General features: G+C 33.9%; 1 protein-coding gene across 4 annotated transcripts in view; it reads left to right on the forward strand.

Annotated features, from left to right (window-relative positions):
- The first annotated feature begins 207 nt into the window (after window positions 1-207).
- LOC145284500 (cAMP-dependent protein kinase regulatory subunit-like) overlaps window positions 208-22,949 on the forward strand; it is a 416,793-nt gene continuing 394,051 nt past the window's right edge. Inside the window, exon 1 of one of the 4 annotated variants that reach the window (XR_013868851.1) lies at window positions 208-620. Coding sequence is in view for 3 of the 4 variants with exons in the window: in XM_080133377.1 (XP_079989503.1) it covers window positions 456-620 (165 nt within the window). In the remaining variant the exon portion in view is untranslated. The remainder of the gene's footprint in view (window positions 621-22,949) is intronic. The other 3 variants (XM_080133377.1, XM_080133379.1, XM_080133378.1) reach the window with 3 other exon arrangements.

The raw sequence follows: 22,949 nt of genomic DNA on the forward strand, positions 1-22,949 counted from the left end.
CACACACACACACACATACACACATATAATGATATCACAACGTATTCTGACTTTGTGAAAGCCTTTGACTTTAGAAATCCTTGTGAAATATGTTTATCAACCAATGTCTGTCATAGTTAAGAAATTATATTTGATGATATCAAATACTAACCGAACAGGACCCGAGTAATAAATTACTAATAATAAATTTTACATTTGATAAGTAATCTGATAATTAAATAAAGCCATCACCAATGTAAACATGCTTAAAACATTTAATATTAATTAAAAAAAATGTAAATAAAAGGAATAATAAGAAGAGGGCGGGGTGTTAAAATCGATGTTTGCGAGTCGCGGTCATTTTAAAAACGAGCTCAGCGATTGGCTGATCGACATCGTCCCTGTCAACAAACGACCAACCGGATTTAATCTCTCTCGCGCCTGCGTTCCATCTACCTCGCATATGGTGTGCCAAGATGGCGGCCAATGCAGACGATGAACAAAGTCTTCGCGAGTGTGAAGTATACGTACAACGACACAACGTCCAGCAAATACTCAAGGATTGCATTGTACAGCTGTGCATTAGCAGGCCTGACAATCCTGTACCGTTTTTAAGGGATTATTTCGAAAAGTTAGAGAAGGTAAGCCATGTTTTTGCCGCCGCAAATTCGGAGGCCCGATGTAGATCTTGTAGTACTACAACTCTTAGTAGAATTATGAGTCGATACGAGCGCATGTCGTTTCAGTTAGACGAGTTAAATGTCTAAATAATTTGTTTTTATATATCTATAAATGCTATATATTTAGCGAATAATTATTAAAAAAAAATAATTTAAAATGATCCTCTTTAAGTGTTTTTGTGGAAACTTAGTATTTTCTTAAATTACTCACAAAAAAAACAAAACAAATATCTTTTCTAAAATATTAAACTAATTTATTTATATTTTTTTAATGATTAATATTACTGACTTTTTAGAGAAGATTATTATTAAATGACACTTTTGATTTGTATATAACACAGACCGCAATGAAATTAAAATGGTTCCCTTTTTTTTATTTTTTTTTTTTTAAACACTCGTTCTGGGACGTGAACGAAATTTTGGGTTTATTTTGAACTTAGGAAACATTTGTTTTCATATCTATATGCTATTCGAATCGGTTTTCCCATCTTGGTTATTAAATTCAGAATCAATACAACTTCGATTCAGCCTATGTAACCTCCGACCGAGTGCACACGACTTAAACATTTCACCAGAATCCTTAATTTTAGTTCACAAGGTAGATTGTTATCATTCAATCAACCATGACCGAGTAGTATCGACTGTAGTAAGGATTGAACTGTACTCTCCTTACACGAAGATTCGATAATTTTATAGAATCCCTCCCATCTCTAATGATTTATTTTTTGTTGTAGTACCTTTTGTTTTTAACGCCCTAAAATACGTAGGGAAAAACTGGTTTACTGAAGATTCGCATAAAACTTAAGGTGATTATTCAAATTGGCACCTATGGCGGCAATTAAAAGTAAATAAAATACAAAAAAAAAAAAAAAAGTCTGATGTTACAGAAATGTCATATTAAAAAAAAAATCAAGTATTTTTTTTTTATTCAAGAAAATAAAATTTTACAACTAAGCAAGTCGTAATGTTTTCATCGGACATGATGAAATAAACAAGAGGGTGACAACTCAAATCGAAGTGCCGAGGTCAAAAATCGGCCTTATATTCAATACAGTTTAGTAGTAAAATCGCTGAAAATCGTAAATTTTGATTTTTTTTTTCTTAGTTAAAAAAACCCTACTTGATCGATTTACGTAATTTTTGGAATTTGACATCTTCGTTCTGTAACGAGTACGTACACCATAAAAAATTTTCTGTATTTTTTTTATTTTTTACTTATAATTCTTATAATTACCGCCTAAGTGCCAATTTGAATAAGCATCGAACTGATTAACCAACGCTATTACCCGTTACGCCATGTGTCCAGTTCGAAAAGATGCACCTGAAGAAAGTCTGAGATTGTATTGATCAAAACATTGTGGCTAACAACCAGTATGATAATATTAGTTCGAATAATTCAAATTATCGATCCTTCTCTAAAACATTTCGAAACAATTCTAACCCTTGCCTTCAATCTAAACTTTAATTCTGACCAGAAATTACTTTTTGTCCGCATTAAATCAATCGAAATAATTTTCGACTGTTGAAGTTTGCGTAAAATATTGTGTCGGACATTAAAAAAACAAATGTTCACTCCGACGATTTCTTCGGGATCTTTAAAAGTTCGAAAGTAATTTCGAAGCCTTTAAATTTATGAATAATCATTAATTTTCTACTTTCTTAAATTAAATATACATCTTAACTTTCTTTTTTTTTTTTTTTTTTTTGGTAAAAGTACAGTATTAAGTTTCATAATAATTTGTTATCTTACCCCCCCTCTATAGTATTACTCGAGAGAATCCACTATTCTAAAGAAGAACCAACTTTTTAGCCAAAATAAAAGAATATATATCTCACTAAACTGCTTTGTTTCGTATTTCTCTGGTAAAAAAGCGCAAACAAATGTTAGTACTGACATTTTATTTTCTTGGAAATTCATTGTTTTTGTAAAAGCCACTTTGGAATGTTCGCTGATTTATTTACAAATGTTCAGAAAATCAAATTTGTTTTAACGATTATTACACTTAATCTTTTGAGGCAATTTTGACTTCAACGAAATTTGAACAAAACTTTAACTAAAAACATAATCTGATCCTAAACTAACTCTGTTTTGGTTGAGTCCGGCAAAAAGTCGATTTAGTTAGGTTCAAATTCTGTGGAAGCATCTTTAGGGGGTCTACCCTACCAGGCTTTGCCTTCTCTCTTTGAAAATGGACTAGTTTATTGCTAATCGCATAAGGCACCCTTACTGGGGAAATGCCGATGGGGCTGCTCAGGCACATTTTGTAGGCCAGAGTGCTCCTCCTCCGGGGCGGGGGCGCTGACTTCTCAATCCTACTTTCCGACCTTGGTGTCACAGTTCTTGCAGTGGGAGAGAACTACCCCCCCCCCCAGTTGGTCAGAATGGTCTTTTTTTGGGAGCTGGATTTTCCCCACATTTACTGACCTTGTGCCTAACTTTATTTTTGAGGCCGGGGGAACAAGTAAATGGAAACCATCTGAATAAAAAACAAAAAAAACAAAACAACAAAAAAAAAAAACAACAAATTGAATTGGTTTGCCTTTTTTTTCTTTATTTTGATTTGTATATCTTAGCAAATCTTTTACATTCTTGTGTGGCGATACCCTCTCCCATCTTCTTGCCTCCCTAACCCATTTGCTTTTGGTTATTGGTTGAGACTGGTGTGCCATCTCCAGTTTTTAGTTACACTTGGTAAAAGAAAGCAAGCATCCTGACCCATTTTCTACTTTCTCATATTAAACCTGTATCTTAACTTTCTCTTTTAGTTTGCGATATTCATTGATTTTAGTTAAGTTACTCTCTCTCTACCCCCTCCCCTTAGATATTTGAATGGATTCGACACTTCTCAAATTCTTTTAATTCTATTGATTTACGAACAGAAAGATCCGGCGATGCTCGGGATTGAATGAGGAGCCCTATATATTTATGCGCCCAATTCATAACATTATTTTTGGGGGGGGGGGGGATACATTTTTAGGGTTTTTTTTTGTGGGTTTTTTTTTCCCTTCCCCGCATGTACCATACTAATCGATGAGCATCTGTGTACTCCTGCCATAAACCTTGAAGCTCTCATTTTTATTTTTCAAGTTAAAGTCGTAATACTTTTTTTTTTTAATTATCGGTGTGAAGAGCAAACGCAGATCCCTTCCCCTCTTAATAATGCTTTCTCTTTGTATTTATCCAAATACCCAAGGTAATGTAGTTTTAAAATATATAGTTATAGTTTATCTCAGACCTTAAAAATTTATTTATATAATATATATATATATATATGTGTGTGTATATATTAGCTCTTAAATTTGTTACTTTTTTAAGACGACAAAATATATTTAATAAAAAAAGCATAAAATAAATAAGACTTTTTTTTTTTTTTTTTTTTGCTATAGCGAGCAAACAGAGAAAAAGGGGTTTAAAAATATACAATAAATAATCCTTACGAAAGGCAAGACACGTTACTCTTTTCTTTCACCTATCGGGATGAGTATTGTCTTAACTTATTTTAAAGCGTTTATTTACTTTGAAATTAAAGTAGTGTGAAAGTATGAGTTAGAACGAAAAAAATGCCGAAAATGGAGACGCCTTTCCTTTCCCGTATGTTAAGAATGGGTTTCTAAATGTTACTATTTTAGCGCGGTAACATAAATGCATAAGTATCATAAATTCTCTGCGAAAGATTACTATAATCTTTAAGCCGAAAAAATATTACACTTTAATTCTAATAAAAAAAACATGAAAAGGACCTGTATAATTAATTTAAACTTACGCACACAATTTATTTGAATTTTTGAAAAAAAATCTTGAGATTGACGGTATAAACAATTTTTTTCAGAAATTCGAATAAATTAATGTATAGGCGATTTTGTGTGTGTATAAACTTTTTATTTTTACATAAGATGTAAAACAATACCCTACTTCCGTATTGAGCACTCTTGCATTAACCTCGTTGGTTGCTTTACCCCTGAAAAATATTAACCTGGAAGTTCTACTTATAGTTCAACGTATAAACAATTTCTTCAAAAATTCGAATAAAATTAGTGTATAGACGATAATATGTATACAGTGTGTGACAATAAGAACGTTTCGCATTACGAACGTATCAGTGAAGACATTTTATTTTAAACTTGAGCGATACAAATACACTTCCAGTTCTAGTAAAACTCCATTTTAATTTTTTTTAAATTACATGCATAATACTAAGATTTTATCTCGAAAGGTACCTATTAAAACAAGGGGGGAAAACCCCTATTTATCACTTTTTTTTTTTTAGACTGTCAATCTCAACCCCACCCCCCAAAAAAGAAAAGTAAATTTTCAGATTAGGTCCACCTCAACAAATTTCTTTTAAATGACGACTTTTAAAAGTTTTCGACTATGCTGAATACGAAAATCGCATTGAAAATTTGCAGAAATAAGTAGTTATCGAGATATAAAAAGTTGTATTATGCATTGTATTCTTTGGCGGCCATTTTTACGCGCGTGCGCACGGCATAAACAAAGCTACTCACACTGCACACGCGTAAAAAAGATGGCCGCCAAAGAATACAATGCATAATACAACTTTTTATATCGCGATAACTACTTATTTCTGCAAATTTTCAATGCAATTTAGGTATTCAGCATAGTCGAAAACCTACGAAAGTTGTCATTTAAAAGAAAATTGGAGGTGGACCTAATCTAAAAAATACCTAAAGAAAGAACAACATAAGACAAACTTTTGCATTTAATCCTAATTCAGGTTAATTAAACTGAAAATGATTTTTATTTCGTTCCGGATTTTAGGTTAACGAAGGGGATATTTATTCAGCAAAATTTAATCAGAGATGAAGACCGTTTAAGCAATAAATAAAAGAAGCTGCACGTGCAACTCCATTGTATTCACCATGCACGGAACTAGTCCGTGTTTACTATCGATGAATTCTTACCATTTGTTAATGCATCATTGCATCAATGCTGGAACACATTTCGTTATAAATTTCGAAATTTAACCATTATTCTGAATTAATCCCGTTTATTCTTAGTAATTCTACAGTTTATCGCCGAAAATGGAGACGCATTTTTTTTCGGGCACCTGTCATTAGAATCACAGGGAGAAATCAGTATTTTAAACTATGACCTAAGTAGGAAATAAATAACAAAAATACTAGATACTCATTACTTCCGGAAAGAACCATGAAAAAAGAAAAATGAAAGAACATATATCCGTAATTGTTTCGATGAAAATGGGAAAGTTTTTCGTGAAACGAATATATATTTTTATTATTAAAAACAGAAAATGAAAATGACATATTCATAATTGTTTAAACTGGCCGAGCACCAAATCCAAACATTTATTGTATAAAACTTTATCAAAGTATAATTGTAAAGACAATTATTGAAAAGTTTCCGTAAGAAAATATAATTATAATAAAACAATTTTGTAATTAAAAAAAAAATAATGTTATTGGTACTCCTTGGGCGTTGAGTTCCATGGCGACTAACATAAAAAAACACGCGTCGCGCCCTTCCTGACGCAAACGCACGTGACACTTTTTTATTTACTGACGTTGTCGTAGTAATTAAACGATTATCTGTCACATTATTTATTTTGAATAAAAGTTTTACTCTTTATGAATATTAAAAGAAAAATTACTAAACATTTATTAGACACTTGTTTTTAAATTTCTTTTTAAATGACGACTTTTTATCGACTTTCTCTTTTTTAATAGCATTGGCGGATGGGTAAAAAACGAAAAATAACTAAACCATTTACTGATGATTTCTCACTTTTACAAATATTTTTAACAAATGTTATCAAAGTCAAATGTCAGTAAATGGTTTAGTTATTTTTTTTTCGTTTTTTTTTTTACCCATCCGCAAATGCTATTAAAAAAAGTCGATAAAAAGTCGTCATTTAAAAAGAAATTGAAATAACATGTCGGCATACCCATCCGCAAATGCTATTAAAAAAAAGTCATTTAAAAAGAAATTTAAAAACAAATGTCTGTAAAAGTGAGACATTAATAAATGCTTAGTAACTTTGGTACTGGTCGCGGTAAGAGTTCCCTGCCGAACACCCTCAAAAAACAATAACTTCTCCCCGCGCAGCCGCAAAGGACATGTTTTAGTTGCCATAGTAACAACACTTTTTATCGACATTGTTTTACTGTTTATGAATATTGAAATAAAAGACATTACGGTAAATGACAACGTTAATGTTTATGAATATTGAAATAAAACATATTACTACACATTTATTAATATCTTTTTTTTTTTTTTTTTTTACTGTTTATGTGTCAATTTTATCGACTTTTTCTTTTCTTATATTGAAATATTATATATATGAAATATTGAAATTATTCTTATATTGAATATTGAAATAAAAGACATTACTACACATTTATTAATATCTTTTTTTTTTTTACTGTTTTACTGTTTGTGTCACTTTTATCGACTTAAAAAAAAGATATTATTAATAAATGTGTAGTAATGTCTTTTATTTCAATATTCAATATAAGAATAATTTCAATATTTCATATATATAATATTTCAATATAAGAAAAGAAAAAGTCGATAAAATTGACACATAAACAGTAAAAAAAAGATATTAATAAATGTGTAGTAATATATTTTATTTCAATATTCATAAACATTAACGTTGTCATTTAAAAAGAGTAAAAAAAAGTTTTAAAAAGTCGATAAAAGTGATTAAAAGTGAGATATTAATAAATGTGTAGTAATGTCTTTTATTTCAATATTCATAAACAGTAAAACAATGTCGATAAAAAGTGTTGTTACTATGGCAACTAAAACATGTCCTTTGCGGCTGCGCGGGGAGAAGTTATTGTTTTTTGAGGGTGTTCGGCAGGGAACTCTTACCGCGACCAGTACCGTAACTTTTTTTCTTTTAATATTCATAAAAAGTAACACTTTTTTCAAAATAAATAATGTGACAAATAATCGTTTAGTTACTACGACAACGTCAGTAAATGAAAAAAAAAAAAATGTTACGTGCGCTTGCGTCAGGAAGGGAGCGACGCGTGTTTTTTTATGCTGGTCGCCATGGAACTCAACGCCAAAGGAGTACCAATTTATTTCCTACTTCGGTCACAGTTTAAAATACCGATTTCTTCCTCTGATTTTAACAGGTACCCGAAAAAATGGCGATAAACTGTAGAAGTAAATTATTCTTAAAATGTTTTACATTAAAACTGCTATATTCAACCTCAGACAATTCGGTACTTATGTAGAGAAGTTACCGTGCTGAAATAATGTTATTTAGAAACCCGTTATAACTTGAAAATACTATTTAAAAAATTTAACACTGTGCCTTCTCTGCATAAGTACCGACAATTTCGGTATTATTTTACTTTAAGGCCCGTTTCAAGTTCGTATATAACAAAATGTTTTTTGTAGATTTCGTTGTGCTAAAAACGAATCTGCAAACCGTTTGTGCTGCAACAAAAAAATAGTTTCCATGATATAAAGAAATTACTTTTTCGAAAAGTGGTTGATCACTTTTCCATGTAAATTTAACTTAAAATGAGCACCCATTTTCTGGCCACCTGAGAGAGGGGGCATTTTTTGTGTGTATATTGGCTAAAAAGTTTGTTTTTTGTTTGATTTCGTTTGCATGGTATTAACCCCCTGAACTCTGGGATTTTTTTCCATTTCACAGCCTAGCCTTCGTTTATGCTATGTGCGAGCATAAACGAAGACTGTTAAATGTGCACTCGCATACCAAACTGCCTTGTATTGGAGAAAAATTAAAATTCTCGCACGTAGCGTAAACAAAGGCTAGGCTGTGAAATGGAAAAGAGTCCCAAGTTCAAGGGTTAATACCATCTCTTGCGCATACAAAAATGGCCAGCCGTGATAACATAGAATTACATGGCTTCATATTTGGAAAACTACTTGTTTTTCATCTAATTTAAAATTTTCGCCAATACTACACTGTGCACATTTAACAGTCTTCGTTTATGCTCGCGCGTTGCGTAAATGGAGGCTGGGCTTTGAAATGGAAAATAGTCTTGGACTTCAGGGGTTAATACCATACAAACGATAAATTTGCGACAGAAACGGTTACCATATTCTTTTAAAGCACACCGAAAACTACAAAAAAATATTTTTTTTTTTTTTTTTTTTTTAATACGAATTGGAGATGAGCCTTAAAGTAAAATAATACTGATTTTTCTTTATTTCTTAATTTCCTTGTGTCTTTATTGAAAGATGAAAACAGAAAAAGAAATTGAAAAAAACCTTTTAGCTAATAAACACTTAAAAAAAAAAAATGCCCCCTCTCTCAGCTGGCCAGAAAGTGGGTGCTCATTTTAAGTTAAATCTACGCGGAAGTGATCAACCACTTTTCGAAAAAGTAATTTCTTCATATCATGTAAACTATTTGTTTGTGACGCAAACGGTTTGCAGATTCGTTTTTAGCACACCGAAACCAACAAAAAATTTTGTTATATACGAACGTGAGACTGGCCTTAAAGTAAAATTTTACCACAATTTCTTCTAAAAGTACCCTATAAAAAATCTAGGAATTATGTTTATAATCTTAATTTAATTGTTCTGTTTGATCAATAAACTTTGTACAAAGTCACGACAAATGGGAACCAATCATTAAGTGCCAATACCTTGTTCCTTTCTTTTCAACGTTTGCACGGCATTAAAGTTTATTTTTTCTAAGTAATCAAAACATTAATTGGTGAATATAGAATCTTTTTTTTTTTACATGGAGGTCACCACTTATCAAGGCGCGGAAGCCATTCGGGGATAAGGGTTGTTGCGTGTACAGTAATCAATGGGATAGTATTGTAGTAATCGTTAGTATTGGAGATTTGATAAAGGGTCTTACTTAAGAGGGCGGTTCATTAGGAATTTGTTTATGTTGGACTTGAAGACATCCAAGTTGTAGTCAGGTGGGAAACAGGCAAACGGAACAGAGTTCCATAGCTGTGCACTTCTAAGAAAAAAAGCTTTGCTCATGGAATCTACATTTTGATTTAGACACCGATAAACTGGGGGAAAATTAATGACAGTGGTTTCAGCTAGACAGGTGTTTATCGTGAAAGATTGGCGATGAGGGACCAAAGATTGGAGCTCAGATGAGCATTTGTCATGGAAATAACGATAAAACAAAGACAGGCTCGCAATGTCTCTTCTGTGGGAGAGAGGTTGCAGGGAAGAGAAAAGGGCACCCCCCACTAAGCCACAAAGTCTATTTTGTACTCTGTCAAGGCAGGATAGGCTGTTTTTAGCAGCTCCTGCCCAGATGTGGCAGTAGTACCCCATCTTTGGATGTACTTGGCTTTTATACAGATAGAGAATTGCATCAGTAGTGAGATATCTTCTGGAGCTGTAGAAGGATCCCACCATCAGAACGTTGATGATGTAAAGATAGGAGCTTGGTTTTAGATGCATTAAAAGTAATCAGCCACCTCTTCCCCCTCTGTACCACGCGCTCAAGATCAGAGGAGAGAGAATCAGAACTTTATCATTTACGGCCTTTGATGTGTTGCCATAGATGGTTGTGTCATTAGCATAGATGTTAATGAATGATTTAAGTATGTGTTTTGGGAGATCATTGATGTAGATCAGGAAGAGAGTTGAGCCCAGGATGGACCCCTGAGGGACTCCAGCATTAATACTGTGGGCCTCTGATTTTTGCCCATTAACCACTACTCTTATGAGCCTATCAGAGAGAAATGATTTAATAATTGAGAAAACATTTCCAGTTATACCGTAGCTGGAAATCTTGTGAAGTAGGCCCTTATGCCATACCTTGAAGGCCTTTGATATGTCGAGAAATTACCCTGGAAATGAAGCCTTTGTAAAGAGATTCACTAATCCTATGAGATATAACCGTTAGCACATCTGCTGTAGATCTAGCAGAACGAAAACCATATTGCATGTCACTAAGAAGGTTATTTTTACTGAGGTGGTTGACTACTGCTCTATTTAATATCGACTCCAGCAGCTTACTCATGGCTCACAGGAGACTTATTGGCCTGTACTGAGAGGGAGAGGACTTATCACCTGAATTCTTAAATACAGGGCATACTGAGGAGGTTTTCCAGAGTGTTGGAAAGTACTTCTCCTTAAGGCAACGTTTAAAGTTTTGTAAGTATGAATCGTTTAAATTAAAAAACAACAACAAAAAAAACTTTTTAATTTAAATCTGCCTAAAAGAACTCTTATAACATCGTCATAATCACTTGAATATGAACATTTTTAAGCGGTACATTTTCTTTCAGTGTTATTTTATCCACGTGCTGTTGCTCCCCAATTTCTACCAAATGATCATCCCAATCCTCACCAGGGGATTTTTTCCTTCAAGCCCCCCCCCCCCAAATCAACAATTTTTGAAATGGCACTTCCCTCTGTTGATTGCGGTATGTTGCTGGTCCCGTCCATTTCTACGAGGACCAGGATCACCCTCTAAGATTTTGTCGCCTCTCTTTGAGGTGTTAGTTTGAAACAAAATGGCCCGAGACGCCTCTACCGGAGAATGCCGGGGCGGCTGGCAAGGCATTTTTTGTAGGCCAGAGTGCTCCTCTTCATGGGCGCTAGCTCTTCAATCCCACTTTCCGACCCTAGTGTCGCATCTAGCTGTGGGATAGATAAATCCATCATCTCAATACGAACTCCAGGGGTGTTAGGGTGGGGCGTTCCACCGAGGATTTGAACATTGTTTTTGTCCTATTCATTGCCCTGCGATACGCTACTCCACATTTAAGTCTACCTTATGACAAACCAACTTTAGTGGGGAGAATAGTTAATGTTATTCAAGTTAATAAATAATTTTCCCCACTCTTTATCTGTGCCTAAATCCAAACGTAGATTCCATGAGCAGAGCTTCTTTCTCAGAAGTGCACGATTGCGGAACTCTCTTCCGTTCGCCTGTTTCCCACCTGACTATAACTTGGATGTCTTCAAATCCAACATAAACAAATTCCTGACAAACCGCCCCCTTAAGTAAGACACTTTATCAAATCTCCAATACTAATGATTACTACAATACTATCTCATTGATTACTGTACACGCAATAACCCTTATCCCTGAGTTGCCTCCGGGCCTTGATAAGTGGTGACCCCCATGTAAAAAAAAAAATATAATGATTAAACATTTCTTAATTGATTGTGCTCCCCCCCCCCGGAAGTGTTTTTACTTTCACTTTTGTTTCGTATTTTTCTTTTTTCTCGTTAACTATGCTTTTATTTATTTTTAAGAAAAGTATTTTTTGGCAGTTTTGCAGTTAAGTCCGGCAAAGTTCAACAACTCCAGAAGGGTGACATCAGTATTTTACACCGTCAAATCACGAATATTACAAATTATTAATTTTATAATAAAAATAAAAATTATTAAAGTTTTCAAATAAAAATATGTGTAATTAATATAAAATATATAATTAATATAAAAAAATATGAAAATTTGTTCTATTCCCATCTAATGGAAGAGTTGTGGAGACGGCGTGAGAAAGGGCACGCATTTCCACGAATTAGTAAAAGCGTAAGACAACAATACACTTTTAAAGAAATGTTTAATTTTCAAAGTTGTTTTTTTTTTTGTATATATAAATTAGGCACCGCCAAAAATGGCCGCAAAATCAAGTTGTTGTTGTTTTTTAAGACTAAATTACATTTATTAAAATCCATTATTTCTGAGTAACTATTTTTTTTTCCAGAAAGATAAAACCCTGAATTTTATCATATAGAAAACAGAATAATGTAAAACTTTTTTCTACTATTTTTAATTAAATTTTAAATGTTAAATTTTCCCAAAAAGTTAACAATTGACATTTTTTGTCTTGCACAAAAAACGTACTTAAATATTAAAAAAAAAAAGGTTTTGGAAATAATTAATTTATTTATTTATTGTCTAACTAAGATTTAGGATGATTTTCTAAGAGAATATGCAAAAATATAATATAAGTACCTGAATTTCAAATAATTCCACTTATTCATATAGGTAACCAGATATTTCGCGTCGATGTAGAGTCTAGATCGACTCTGTTTACGTTTGCGTTTTATAAGAAGAAAACTATGGAAGACCAAACAGGTCAAAAAAACTTATTTTTCAGTGACGAAAATTTCAATGTATTATTAAGCTGAGGCTGGCCAGTACCAGATGGGTGACCATTTGTATGAGTTTGGTTTTTAATGTGTATGTGTGTGGGGGCCAGGCTCCCCAAAATGGGGGGGGGGGCAATTTAAAGCAGAATAAAAAAAAATTATTTCAGCGCGTTTGGTCCACCGTAGTCGAAAAGGCGGCAAACGTTTTCAAACGGGATCGAAAAAAATGATGCTATTTTTAACACAAAGGGCACAATATTTATCGAATTTTTTTTTTTGTATCGATTATTCAAAGCATGCCCTGTTTAATAATGGTCATGCATTATTCGGCTCGCTAAAAAAAAATTGTTAATTTATTTATCAAAAATTTTAAAATGGCTTTTTTCGTATAAATATTAAAATTTTTTTTTTTTGTTTTGCTTAACTTAAATTAATTATTTTACTTAACATATTCACCGAATTTCACACTTCAAAACTCAAAAGCGGGATAATTAAACACAATCGAAGTTCTGATATTCAGACGTCAAAATAAGGTATGCAAACAATTTTTTTTTTTTTTAATCTATAATTCTGTCCCTTACAACAACACAATATGTTTTGTTCAGTTTCAGATGATTATTTTAAGCATATTTGTTCCCACTTCAAAACAAGGGGGGGTTTTGTAAGCAAAAAAAAAATATATATATATATATATATATATAAATATCGTTTATGAAAAATAAGTACACTGTTATAAAGTTCATTCTTCTCCTAATAATCGCTGAAAATTTCGTATTGATCGGATAATTACCTGATTTTTGGTAGATTTTTAAAAAGACGGTCCGTCAAAAAGTACTGACCCCCCCCCCCCAGTTTTGGCGGTGCCTAATATAAATTAATATTTTATGTGGTTCATTACTTCAGATTTTATTTTGTTCATTTTTCTGTTAAGACAATAATACTGTTTCTAAAAATTGTTTCATTTTTCTGTTAAATAGTTATAAATATATAAAGAATGTATATTTTGTTCGTTTACTGTATTTAATCAAGTGCTTACTTCCAGTATTAAAATATTTTTTATTTTAAAACTTTAATAGTTTTTATTTTTATTTTAAAACCAATAATTCGTAATATTCGTGATTTGACGGGGTAAAATACTGATGTGACCCTTCTAGAGTTGTCGAACTTTGCCAGAACTTGACTGCATGACTGCCTATTTTTTTAAAGTTAAATTTATTTATTACGTTTGATCATTAAATCAATTGAAATAAGTTGTTAGATTTATAATTTGCTAGCAGGCCAGCCGGCGGGCGTTGCCCAGTCGGAAAATACACATAAATATTATGTTTTATGATGAATACAGAATTCTTATTTATTATAAACAGAAATACCGTAGGTTTAAACGTAACGTTAAATTCTTGAAAAAAAGAAATGAAGAAAAAAATCAAAGAAACTGAGGCATGTGCATGCGTGTATTATGTTTTTTAAAACGGTTCACTTCTTGTAAGTAAAAAAAAAATAAAAAATATGCGTGCTGAGATCGAAATCAAAACCTAATGAGTGAGTCAGGTACGATAACTATTTGTAAATTGTTTTCCAAACTTACTTATTCTTAACATAAAGAAGCTGTCATGTTTTGCGGTTGCACATTCATGAAACAGTTGTCAAACATAAAAATCTGACGGCCCTCCCCCGCGTACCAATTTTTGATCCCTTAGCAGCCCTTTTTTTTCCGGATGAAAATGGATGAAAATTTTCCACATGTCTGAATTTTCTATATACCGAATTTCAAATCTGTAGATCAGAAATTCGTTGAGTATATAAGTTAAGTGTCCCCCCCCTCTCTCTCTCTCTCCCTCTCTCTCTCTCACACACTCACACACACACGTTCTCAATTATATATTTTCACTTAATGTAATATTTCACCCTATAAAATTATTTGATGTAAAATAGCTTCCAAAATTTTCAACCTTTTAATACGTGCCGATTTACTAATCATTTAAAATCTAGAAATAACTAAATGTGCAAGTAAATGGCTACAGATCTTAAAGGAAAACAGCTTTTCAGCTTGGCACAAAATGTCTAAGTTTGGTTGGTTCGTTACTCTTGAGAAATAAGGCCTTTGATTGTTGAGCGACCAAACAAGTTTGGTGTTTATTGCCCCCACAAATACCATAGTAATGCTATAGGGAGGTTTATGAAAGATATTCAGTTGCTGGTGCCTAATGCCCCATGGTGGTTAATGCCCGAGGTTACCCTATATAAAAATATCGGTAACAAGCTGAAACAATTGTATGCTTGTTATAGTAAATAAAACGGAACCTTTTTTTTTTTTTTTTTTTAGAGGAGCATGAAAAGTGTCACTGAGAAAGTGAAGCGATATGTTATAAAAGTGTATATATATATATATATATATATATATATATATATATATATATATATATATATATATTAGAATAAAGCTATCTATTGTTTAGCCCCATCACCGAAAATTTTCCAATAATACTTTAAGGTTTCTCTGTATAATCTTTAGTCTGATGTGGATGTTTTTTTTTAGCCTGATAATTGTATATACCAGTCCTAAGCAGCTATATGAATCTAATCAAATAATCTATGCATAATTGTTTATGAAAGGAGAAAACGTCTGTTTTAGATGTCTGTTTAGCCAAATAGAATATACTTAATATCACTGTTGTATATAAAAAAAATCCGAACAGTACTGTATCTGAATCCTGTTTTTTAAAACCATCGTTTCTTTGTTAATAGTTTGTTGCTTTCAATGCCAGATGGGGGATGGGTGAGCATTGATGCCATGGCATTAAACTTTATAGTCCTATAAAATTCTTTCCGGTATAATAGTCATCTGTTTTGTTGTTTAAAATAAGTGATAAACAGAATGATGAATCTGAGGCATTAACTGTGATGATCTCAACCTAGAATCTCATCTACAGAAGCTATGAAATCCATATGTAAATATTTCATATAACATTGGAGTAGTTGTTTGATTGTACAAATTCTCTTTAATTTAGTATCTCTTTTATATCAGACTAGCGGGGGGGGGGAGATCCGGCGTTGCCCGGGTGTGTGGAGGTATAGTAATCCCGTTCCCGGGGTAGGGGATGATTCAAAGGTGTTAAAAAAAAAAAAGTGGTATAGTAGCAGGGTTCCCTGGTATTGCTTGGGTCGAATAAGGAACCCTGGCAGGGAAGGGGGGGGGGGATTTAAAAAAATTAATAGTTGCAGGGCGGGGTGGGGGCGAAACAACAGTAGTGTAGTTTGGGTGGAGAGAGAAAAAGAAAGTGGTAGTAACTAGGCAGGCTTGAGCCTGTAACGCAAAGGTGGAAAGAAAAAAAAAATGTGATGTCTTTGCCAATGTCTCCAGTTCAACCGGAAGTTTGGAATGTTGAAATTAAGCGAAGTCAGTCCAACCAATACGATGACTTGCAAAAATGGCAATGCAAAAAACTGACCCCTCCTTGTAGAAAACTGCCCAGTTTATGGCAAAGGAATTAATCAATGTTTTTGTCCAATTTATCAATATTTGTCGTCTGAAAGGTCGAGCTTTAAAACAATACCGATCTCATGAGGATCTGTCGCCTCTATTGAAAGTTTTTGCGAGACACACACATACATTTTGCCTTTTTATATATGTAGACTAGCCCGAGTGCCCGGCGTTGCCCAGAGGCGTGTTGAACAAAAATAGGCAGCCAGGCTCGAACCCTTGATGCAAAGGCGGAAAAGAAAGTGAGAGAAAATCTGACGTCTTACCGCTACTCCATGACATGACCGAAAGTTTAAAACGTTCAAATTTAACGTAGTCAAGATAACTTGCAGAAATGGCATTGCTTTTAAACCTCTCATGAAAGCAAATTAGACACAAGGTCGTTTTTAATGTGGGGCGGGGGGGGGGGACCAGCTCCCCCCCAAAAGGGAGCACTCTGGTAGTATCCAAATAAATAGTAATTGTCTCAGTATGAAGGGTTTCCCTTACATTGACCAAGGATCAATTACAGAACAGATACTACCCAGCCCGAAGGCCAGGCAGTTGCGTTCCAATAGTTTTGCTTTATTTATACAAAAAAGACACCCGCTGTGGGGATGATGGCACAGTGGGAATTTTGTTTAACTTGATCAAAAAAAAAAAAGATAGAAACGATGTCCGTTTGCAGATGCGAGATATTACGATCTGGGAAATATGTGGAAACTTCTTGCAGAATCTAACCGACCTGAGAAACCCCGATGCAAAAAACCTTTCCTGGACATACACAAATGCTCTCACCCATTTTGCACTTTATATAATAGACTAGCGGGGGTACCCGACGTTACCCGGGTGTTTGGAGGTGTAAAAGGAAAAAAAAGTGGTAGTAAGCAGGCAGGCTCGAACCCGTGACGCGAAGGTGGGAAAGAAAGTGAAAGAAAAGCTGAGATCTTACTGCTACACTAAGACACAACAGGAAGTGAAAAGCATTCAAATTTAATGATGTCAATCAAAAAGTTGATCTGAAGTGAATAAGTTAAGAATCACGCAGGTGCAGAAATGGAGGTTGGCTGAAGGCCAGTTTCTGCCGTATTTTGGCTTCCCCATGATATTGGGGAAAACCAGCTCCCTCCCCAAAAAGGGGAAGCTCTCCAAATGAATAGCAATTGTTTGATATGAAGGGTTTCCCCAACATTGATCAAAGCTAATTGTCTTTCTGGAGGTCTTGGCCGGAAAGCCAGATAGCCTTCTTTGCTCCGATTAGTTTCGTTTTATACGAAAAAGACGAACAAACATGCGAAAGGATGGGATACAGGGAATTTTATAAAAGTTGATCAAAATAAATTTAGAGACGACATCTGCTCGCAAATCGTAGATATTATAATCTAGGGAGTATAAAGAAAGTTCTAAAAAATAGTAACGTGGTCAAGACCTCCCCCTTTTGCGAACATAGAAAAATGTATCTCCACTTTTGCCTTTTATATATATAGATTAGTAGAGCTACTTTATTTTTTCTTAATAATTGCTTGAAACCACTTGCTGTAAGGAGCTAAAAAGCTATTACTTCAGAGTCAAAAACTAGCCAACAATGAATGTGAGCTGGATAGATTCCAACCCAGAAAACAGCAATTCTTTCCCCTTTATTAGAAACATCGCTCAGGGAATGTGAGGACTAAAGGACAATAAGGGAAGCAATAGTTACAAGGCTGATGGAAGTAAACCCATGGTTGACTTTCTACTTTTCTTGGATTTTGAATAAGAATAACTTTAACCGAAGAAATCATTTGCAATATTGTAGTGGACATAAATACATTCTAAAAATTGCAATGACCTGCACACGTCCCAACATTAGATGGAGATTCATACCTCCAAGAAAATCGCCATATTACTTTAGTGGTGATTTAATTATTTTACAAAATAAGTACTGAACTATAAACGTAATGTAACATGTGGCCACAGCTGAGATTGAACTCACTACACTAGTTTGTAGTGTAATTCAAATCTTGTCCGTAGCTGAATACTTGATTCTTCGCCAATGCTATCAAGGGGATTTTTTTTATAGTGATGCGATCACGAGATGGGTTGCCTACCATGGCTTAAGAGAGACCCATCTACCTTTTGAGAGAAGGATAGACTGTGCCAATTTCCCAACGTAGTATTTTACTTTACGGTACTTACAGCGCCTCGTCTTTCCAAATGGTCACCCATCTGGTACTGGCCAGGCTCAATGTTGCTTAACTTCGGTGATCTGGCGAGAACCGGTGTGTCAACGTGATTGTGCCAGGTAGTGTGCAACTTGTCTGTCCCTGAACGAAAGCAAAACAAATATGTGATGATTCTCTTGAAGGGTTAAAACTCTGTACAATGTCATGATTTGTAAGGTGAATTAATTCAAGAATACGTATTTTTATATGTTAATTAATAGCATAGACAAAATAGCATTTAAATACCATTTTGAGTATTGTTTAGATTTGGACTACTGTTCTCATCTTGAGTGTTATTTTTCATGGTTTTGGACAACCTGACTGTATTCGGATATCTCTAGTTAAACGCTGGTATCTGCATGTAATTTCAAAATGGCAATACGGATAAAGTACTAGGTAAAATTCAGTTGTAAATAATATTTTTGTAAGAGTTGAAGGTTCAATCTTTAGTGTGGGCGATTATGAAGAATAAACTTGTGAATTATTTAAGACTTTTACTCTTTTTTGGAATGAGAGCATGCTACCCCCACCCTCTCCTCCTCAATGGATTAAATAAAACTTTCCATGCAGATTCCAAAGTTTGACAAGAGACATCTAAATAAGATCAGAGATTACATCAGCCGAAATGTTGTGAAAATAATAAAGATGAGAACAGCAGTCCGAATAATCGAAATACAGAATCAAATCAATCTAAAGAAATTTAGAAATCAAAATACCATTTTATTTTATTTTATTTTATTTTTCTATTTAAATGTAATTAATCTTTTATTGTAAATATTAAAAGTTTATGACTGCATTTATAAATTAAGTTTCAAGTTAGTTTCATCAATGACTTGATTTTAACATCAATTATTTTCATAATAGGTTTTTAAATATTTTCACTGTTGTCTAATTTACAATTAGACTATGAATATTGTATCGTTAAAGTATATAAGACAATTTTTTAAATAAACGTTGATTCATTCAGCTTCAAGATTTTCATTTTTCATGAAACAATACCAAAAATGTTATTGAAATCTTATCAGCTGAATAAAGAATCCATTGACTGTTGTAAAAAAAAAAAAAAAAAAAAAAAAAAAAAAAATTGTTGCCATGAATACAAACCAAGGTGATTGAATTCACGTTTGACATGTTTCTCCAGTTACATGGTATCGTATTGTAAAATGACTCGCTGTATTTCCCTGATGACTGTTCAAATATTTCATCAAAGAAAAGCCTTTTCATTATGTCTTATAATATTTATCAAATGCGTTCTCCTTCAAAAAAATTTGATCAAGCATTATTATATGGCAAACTTTTTATGGCCAATAAAATATATTTCCCTTGAAGTAATGAACTTGTTCATCGAAATCAGTTTTATCCCAACAGTAGTGCACTGCTACTTGTACATCAATAAAAATCCTCACCTTATATAAACTTCGAATATACTAATGCTGTCCTATACACAATTACTTATCTTAGTGCTATGCACAAATATATATAGTCCCTTCTATCCCCCAACTAATTGTTTGTATTCCCTTATTGAATAAATGAACCAATCTATATTCACCAATATATAGTTTTTGTGACTTCATTTCCCACTCCCATTGTTCTCCTATAAGCTCCAAGGATACGTGTTGAGCTTTATATTGTCCAGATAAGTCTCCACTTATAGAATTGAGCTCACTCCTTTCCTCTAATGCACTTAGCTATATATATATATATATATATATATAAACTACTTCATTTACTCACATAAAATTAATATCCAAAAGTATAAATTTATGCATAAACTTTAAGTATTTACTTCAAAAGTCCTCATACGTAGGTAGAGCTAGTTAGTAATTTATAAAATATATATGGCGATTAAGCTACACTGAATATTCCTCGTTTCATCCACTCTAGGATTCTTCAGGCTTATATATATATTATTGGGAGGCTGCCTAGCATTTCCCGGTTATAAAATATGCTTGATATATTTTAATTTATGCTGATTTCGTATTTATTGCTATAGAGCCAATTCTATATTTATTATTATACTCATTATGCAGTAGTAATTAAAAAAAACAAAAATAATTTTGGTGGCATCAGTTACAATTGAAACCAAAATATATAGCTCTCCAGTGTTATTCATTGCCATCTAACCTAAGACGATATGCATATCAAAACTTTAGAAACTAATAAACTTTAACATGTAAATGTATATTTGTGCATGCATAGAGGTGCACTTAACTTGACTTACACCTGCCAAGTTCCCCATGGCAGCTATTTTTACTGGCTGAAAATCCAATCGAATTTCTTCCATAAGTCTGAATTCCTTAAATATCAATTTTCAAGTCTCTAGACTAAAAATTGACAGTAGTTTGGCAGAGGCCGTTTATATATATATATACTAACAGGTCACCTGGTAAAATACACTTAAATATATTTTAATTCATGTAAATTTCATAAAAGATACTCTATTGATTATATATATATATATATATATATATATATATATATATATACACACATACATACACACACACACACACACACACACACACACACACACAATAGTGATTTCAAAAGTTTAAAAAAAAAAAAAACTGACTTGGGTGCCATCGGCTAGAATTGAAACCAAAACATAATTTTCCAGCCTTATTCATTACAATCTGTACTATGTCCTAACACATATAAAAGCTAAAAAGTATAGCATTGTAAAAGATATAAATGTATATTTTTGCATACAGGGTGACAAAAAAAAACGGGCCCCAATTCTAATTAGGCCCTGTTTCTTAGTGTTTTGTTCCGAATGAAATGAAACTTTGGTCATAACTAGTTTATTATATTCAAACGATCACATCAAAACACTAGGGTCTTTGGCCTTTTTTCTCCGTTCTACAGCATATGTTCTAGATGGCCTCCATTTAGCTCTGTGCATTTCTTGAGGCACAGCACGAAGTTGTCCATGACGTTCTTACAGATCGAATTGGTAATGGCTTTCTTCTTCTCCCTGAAGACTTCTTTGAGTTCTGTGATGTTTCTGGGTTTCCCTGCGTAGACTCTGTCCTTAAGATAGCCCCAAAGAAAATCTGGGGGGCTTAGGTCGGCTATGGGTGCCCACTCAAAATCAGTACTGATCACTTGGCCTCCAAAGTTCTCTTTCAGCCAATCTTGGGACAGGTTTGAGGTGTGAGAACTTGCTCTGTCCTGCTGGAACGAGAACTTGCTCATGAGTGACAGTTAGATGGGCTGGAGCTCACTCTTGAAGGTTTTGAGGACCTCCACATACCGCTTCTTGGTGATTGTCACTACTGCGCCAAATTCTTCGATGAAGATTGGTCCGATGATGCCTCTAGCCGAGATTGCAGCCCTTAGGAGAGTGCAGGGGCTTGATGGCTACTTCATTGGGTCTGGAGAACCCTCAGAACACATTTGTCTTGGAGTTCGTCTTTCCATCAAGATGGAAGTGGGCTTCATCTGAGGTCTAAAGGAGGTTAAGGAAACTTGGTTTTTCCTCGATCTTCTCGAGCAGCTTGACTGCCATAGCCCTCCTCTGCTTCTTATCTGAGGCTGTAAGGGTCTTCAGCGTCTGTATTCTGTATGGGTAAGCCCTGATATCGTTTACCAGCACTCCTGCAAGTCTCACAGGACATACCGAGGGACTGACTTCGCTTACGCACATAGCGTTTCGGACTCTGGTGGAGAGACTCTCTCACTCTTTCGACCAGCTCGACTGTTTGCTTATTGGGACGTCCCGAATGGCTTGGACGGTTCTCTCTGGCAGTGTTGAGGTTCTCCATAGTCCCATACTTCTCGAAGTGGTCCACCCAGTTCTGAATTCTGCTTTTGGATGGAGCCTTTTCACATTCGAACTGACGCATGAAACTGTCCTGGGTTTTCTTAAACGAGCCTGTCTTGTAGTAAAATTTAACACGGTGTATTCTTTTTCCCAGCTCCCAGTGGGGTCTTGGTGTACTCACAGTTGTTGATTCTGCCATGTCTTGTAAAATAAGAGCAATCGGTGAATAAATAATGGAGATATCACATAAAATGTACACAGGGCCCATTTTTTTTTTTTTTTTTTTTTTTTTTGTCGCCCTGTATGTAAAAGAGCACTTTGTCCATTTTATACCTATTAAGTTTCAATTTCTTTTCAATTTTAACCCTTTAGCAGCTATTTTTACCGGCTAAAGACCCAATCGAATTTGTTCGTTAGGTCCAAATTCAAGTTTCAAGTTTATAGATCAAAAATTGACAGAAGTTTGGTAGACTATTCTTTGGACAGACAAGGTCACTTTTTTATATACACTAGGTGTGTTCCAAAAGTAGTGCTTATTTTTTTATTCCACCTGAATGGATCAGAAAGGTTTGCAAATTGTATTATTATTATTGAACTTATGTATTTATGACCTGAAATTTTCATCTCTCTGTTGTAGATGACTGTGTGAGACTCTAGAAAATAATCCCTGTCATAGACGTCTATCAGAAGCAGAGATGTGTCATTGTATTCCTGACAAAAGTGCATTGAGAATGGTGATGACTATGTAAAAAACAAATTCTGGCACACAAAATTTCACTCGTTTTAATGGTACCACTCCAGTCTTTGTAGC

The sequence above is a fragment of the Euprymna scolopes genome, chromosome 9 (genome assembly GCF_053919585.1).
Source record: "Euprymna scolopes isolate OS-2025 chromosome 9, ASM5391958v1, whole genome shotgun sequence".
In the NCBI taxonomy this organism is placed as follows: Eukaryota; Metazoa; Mollusca; class Cephalopoda; order Sepiida; family Sepiolidae; genus Euprymna; species Euprymna scolopes.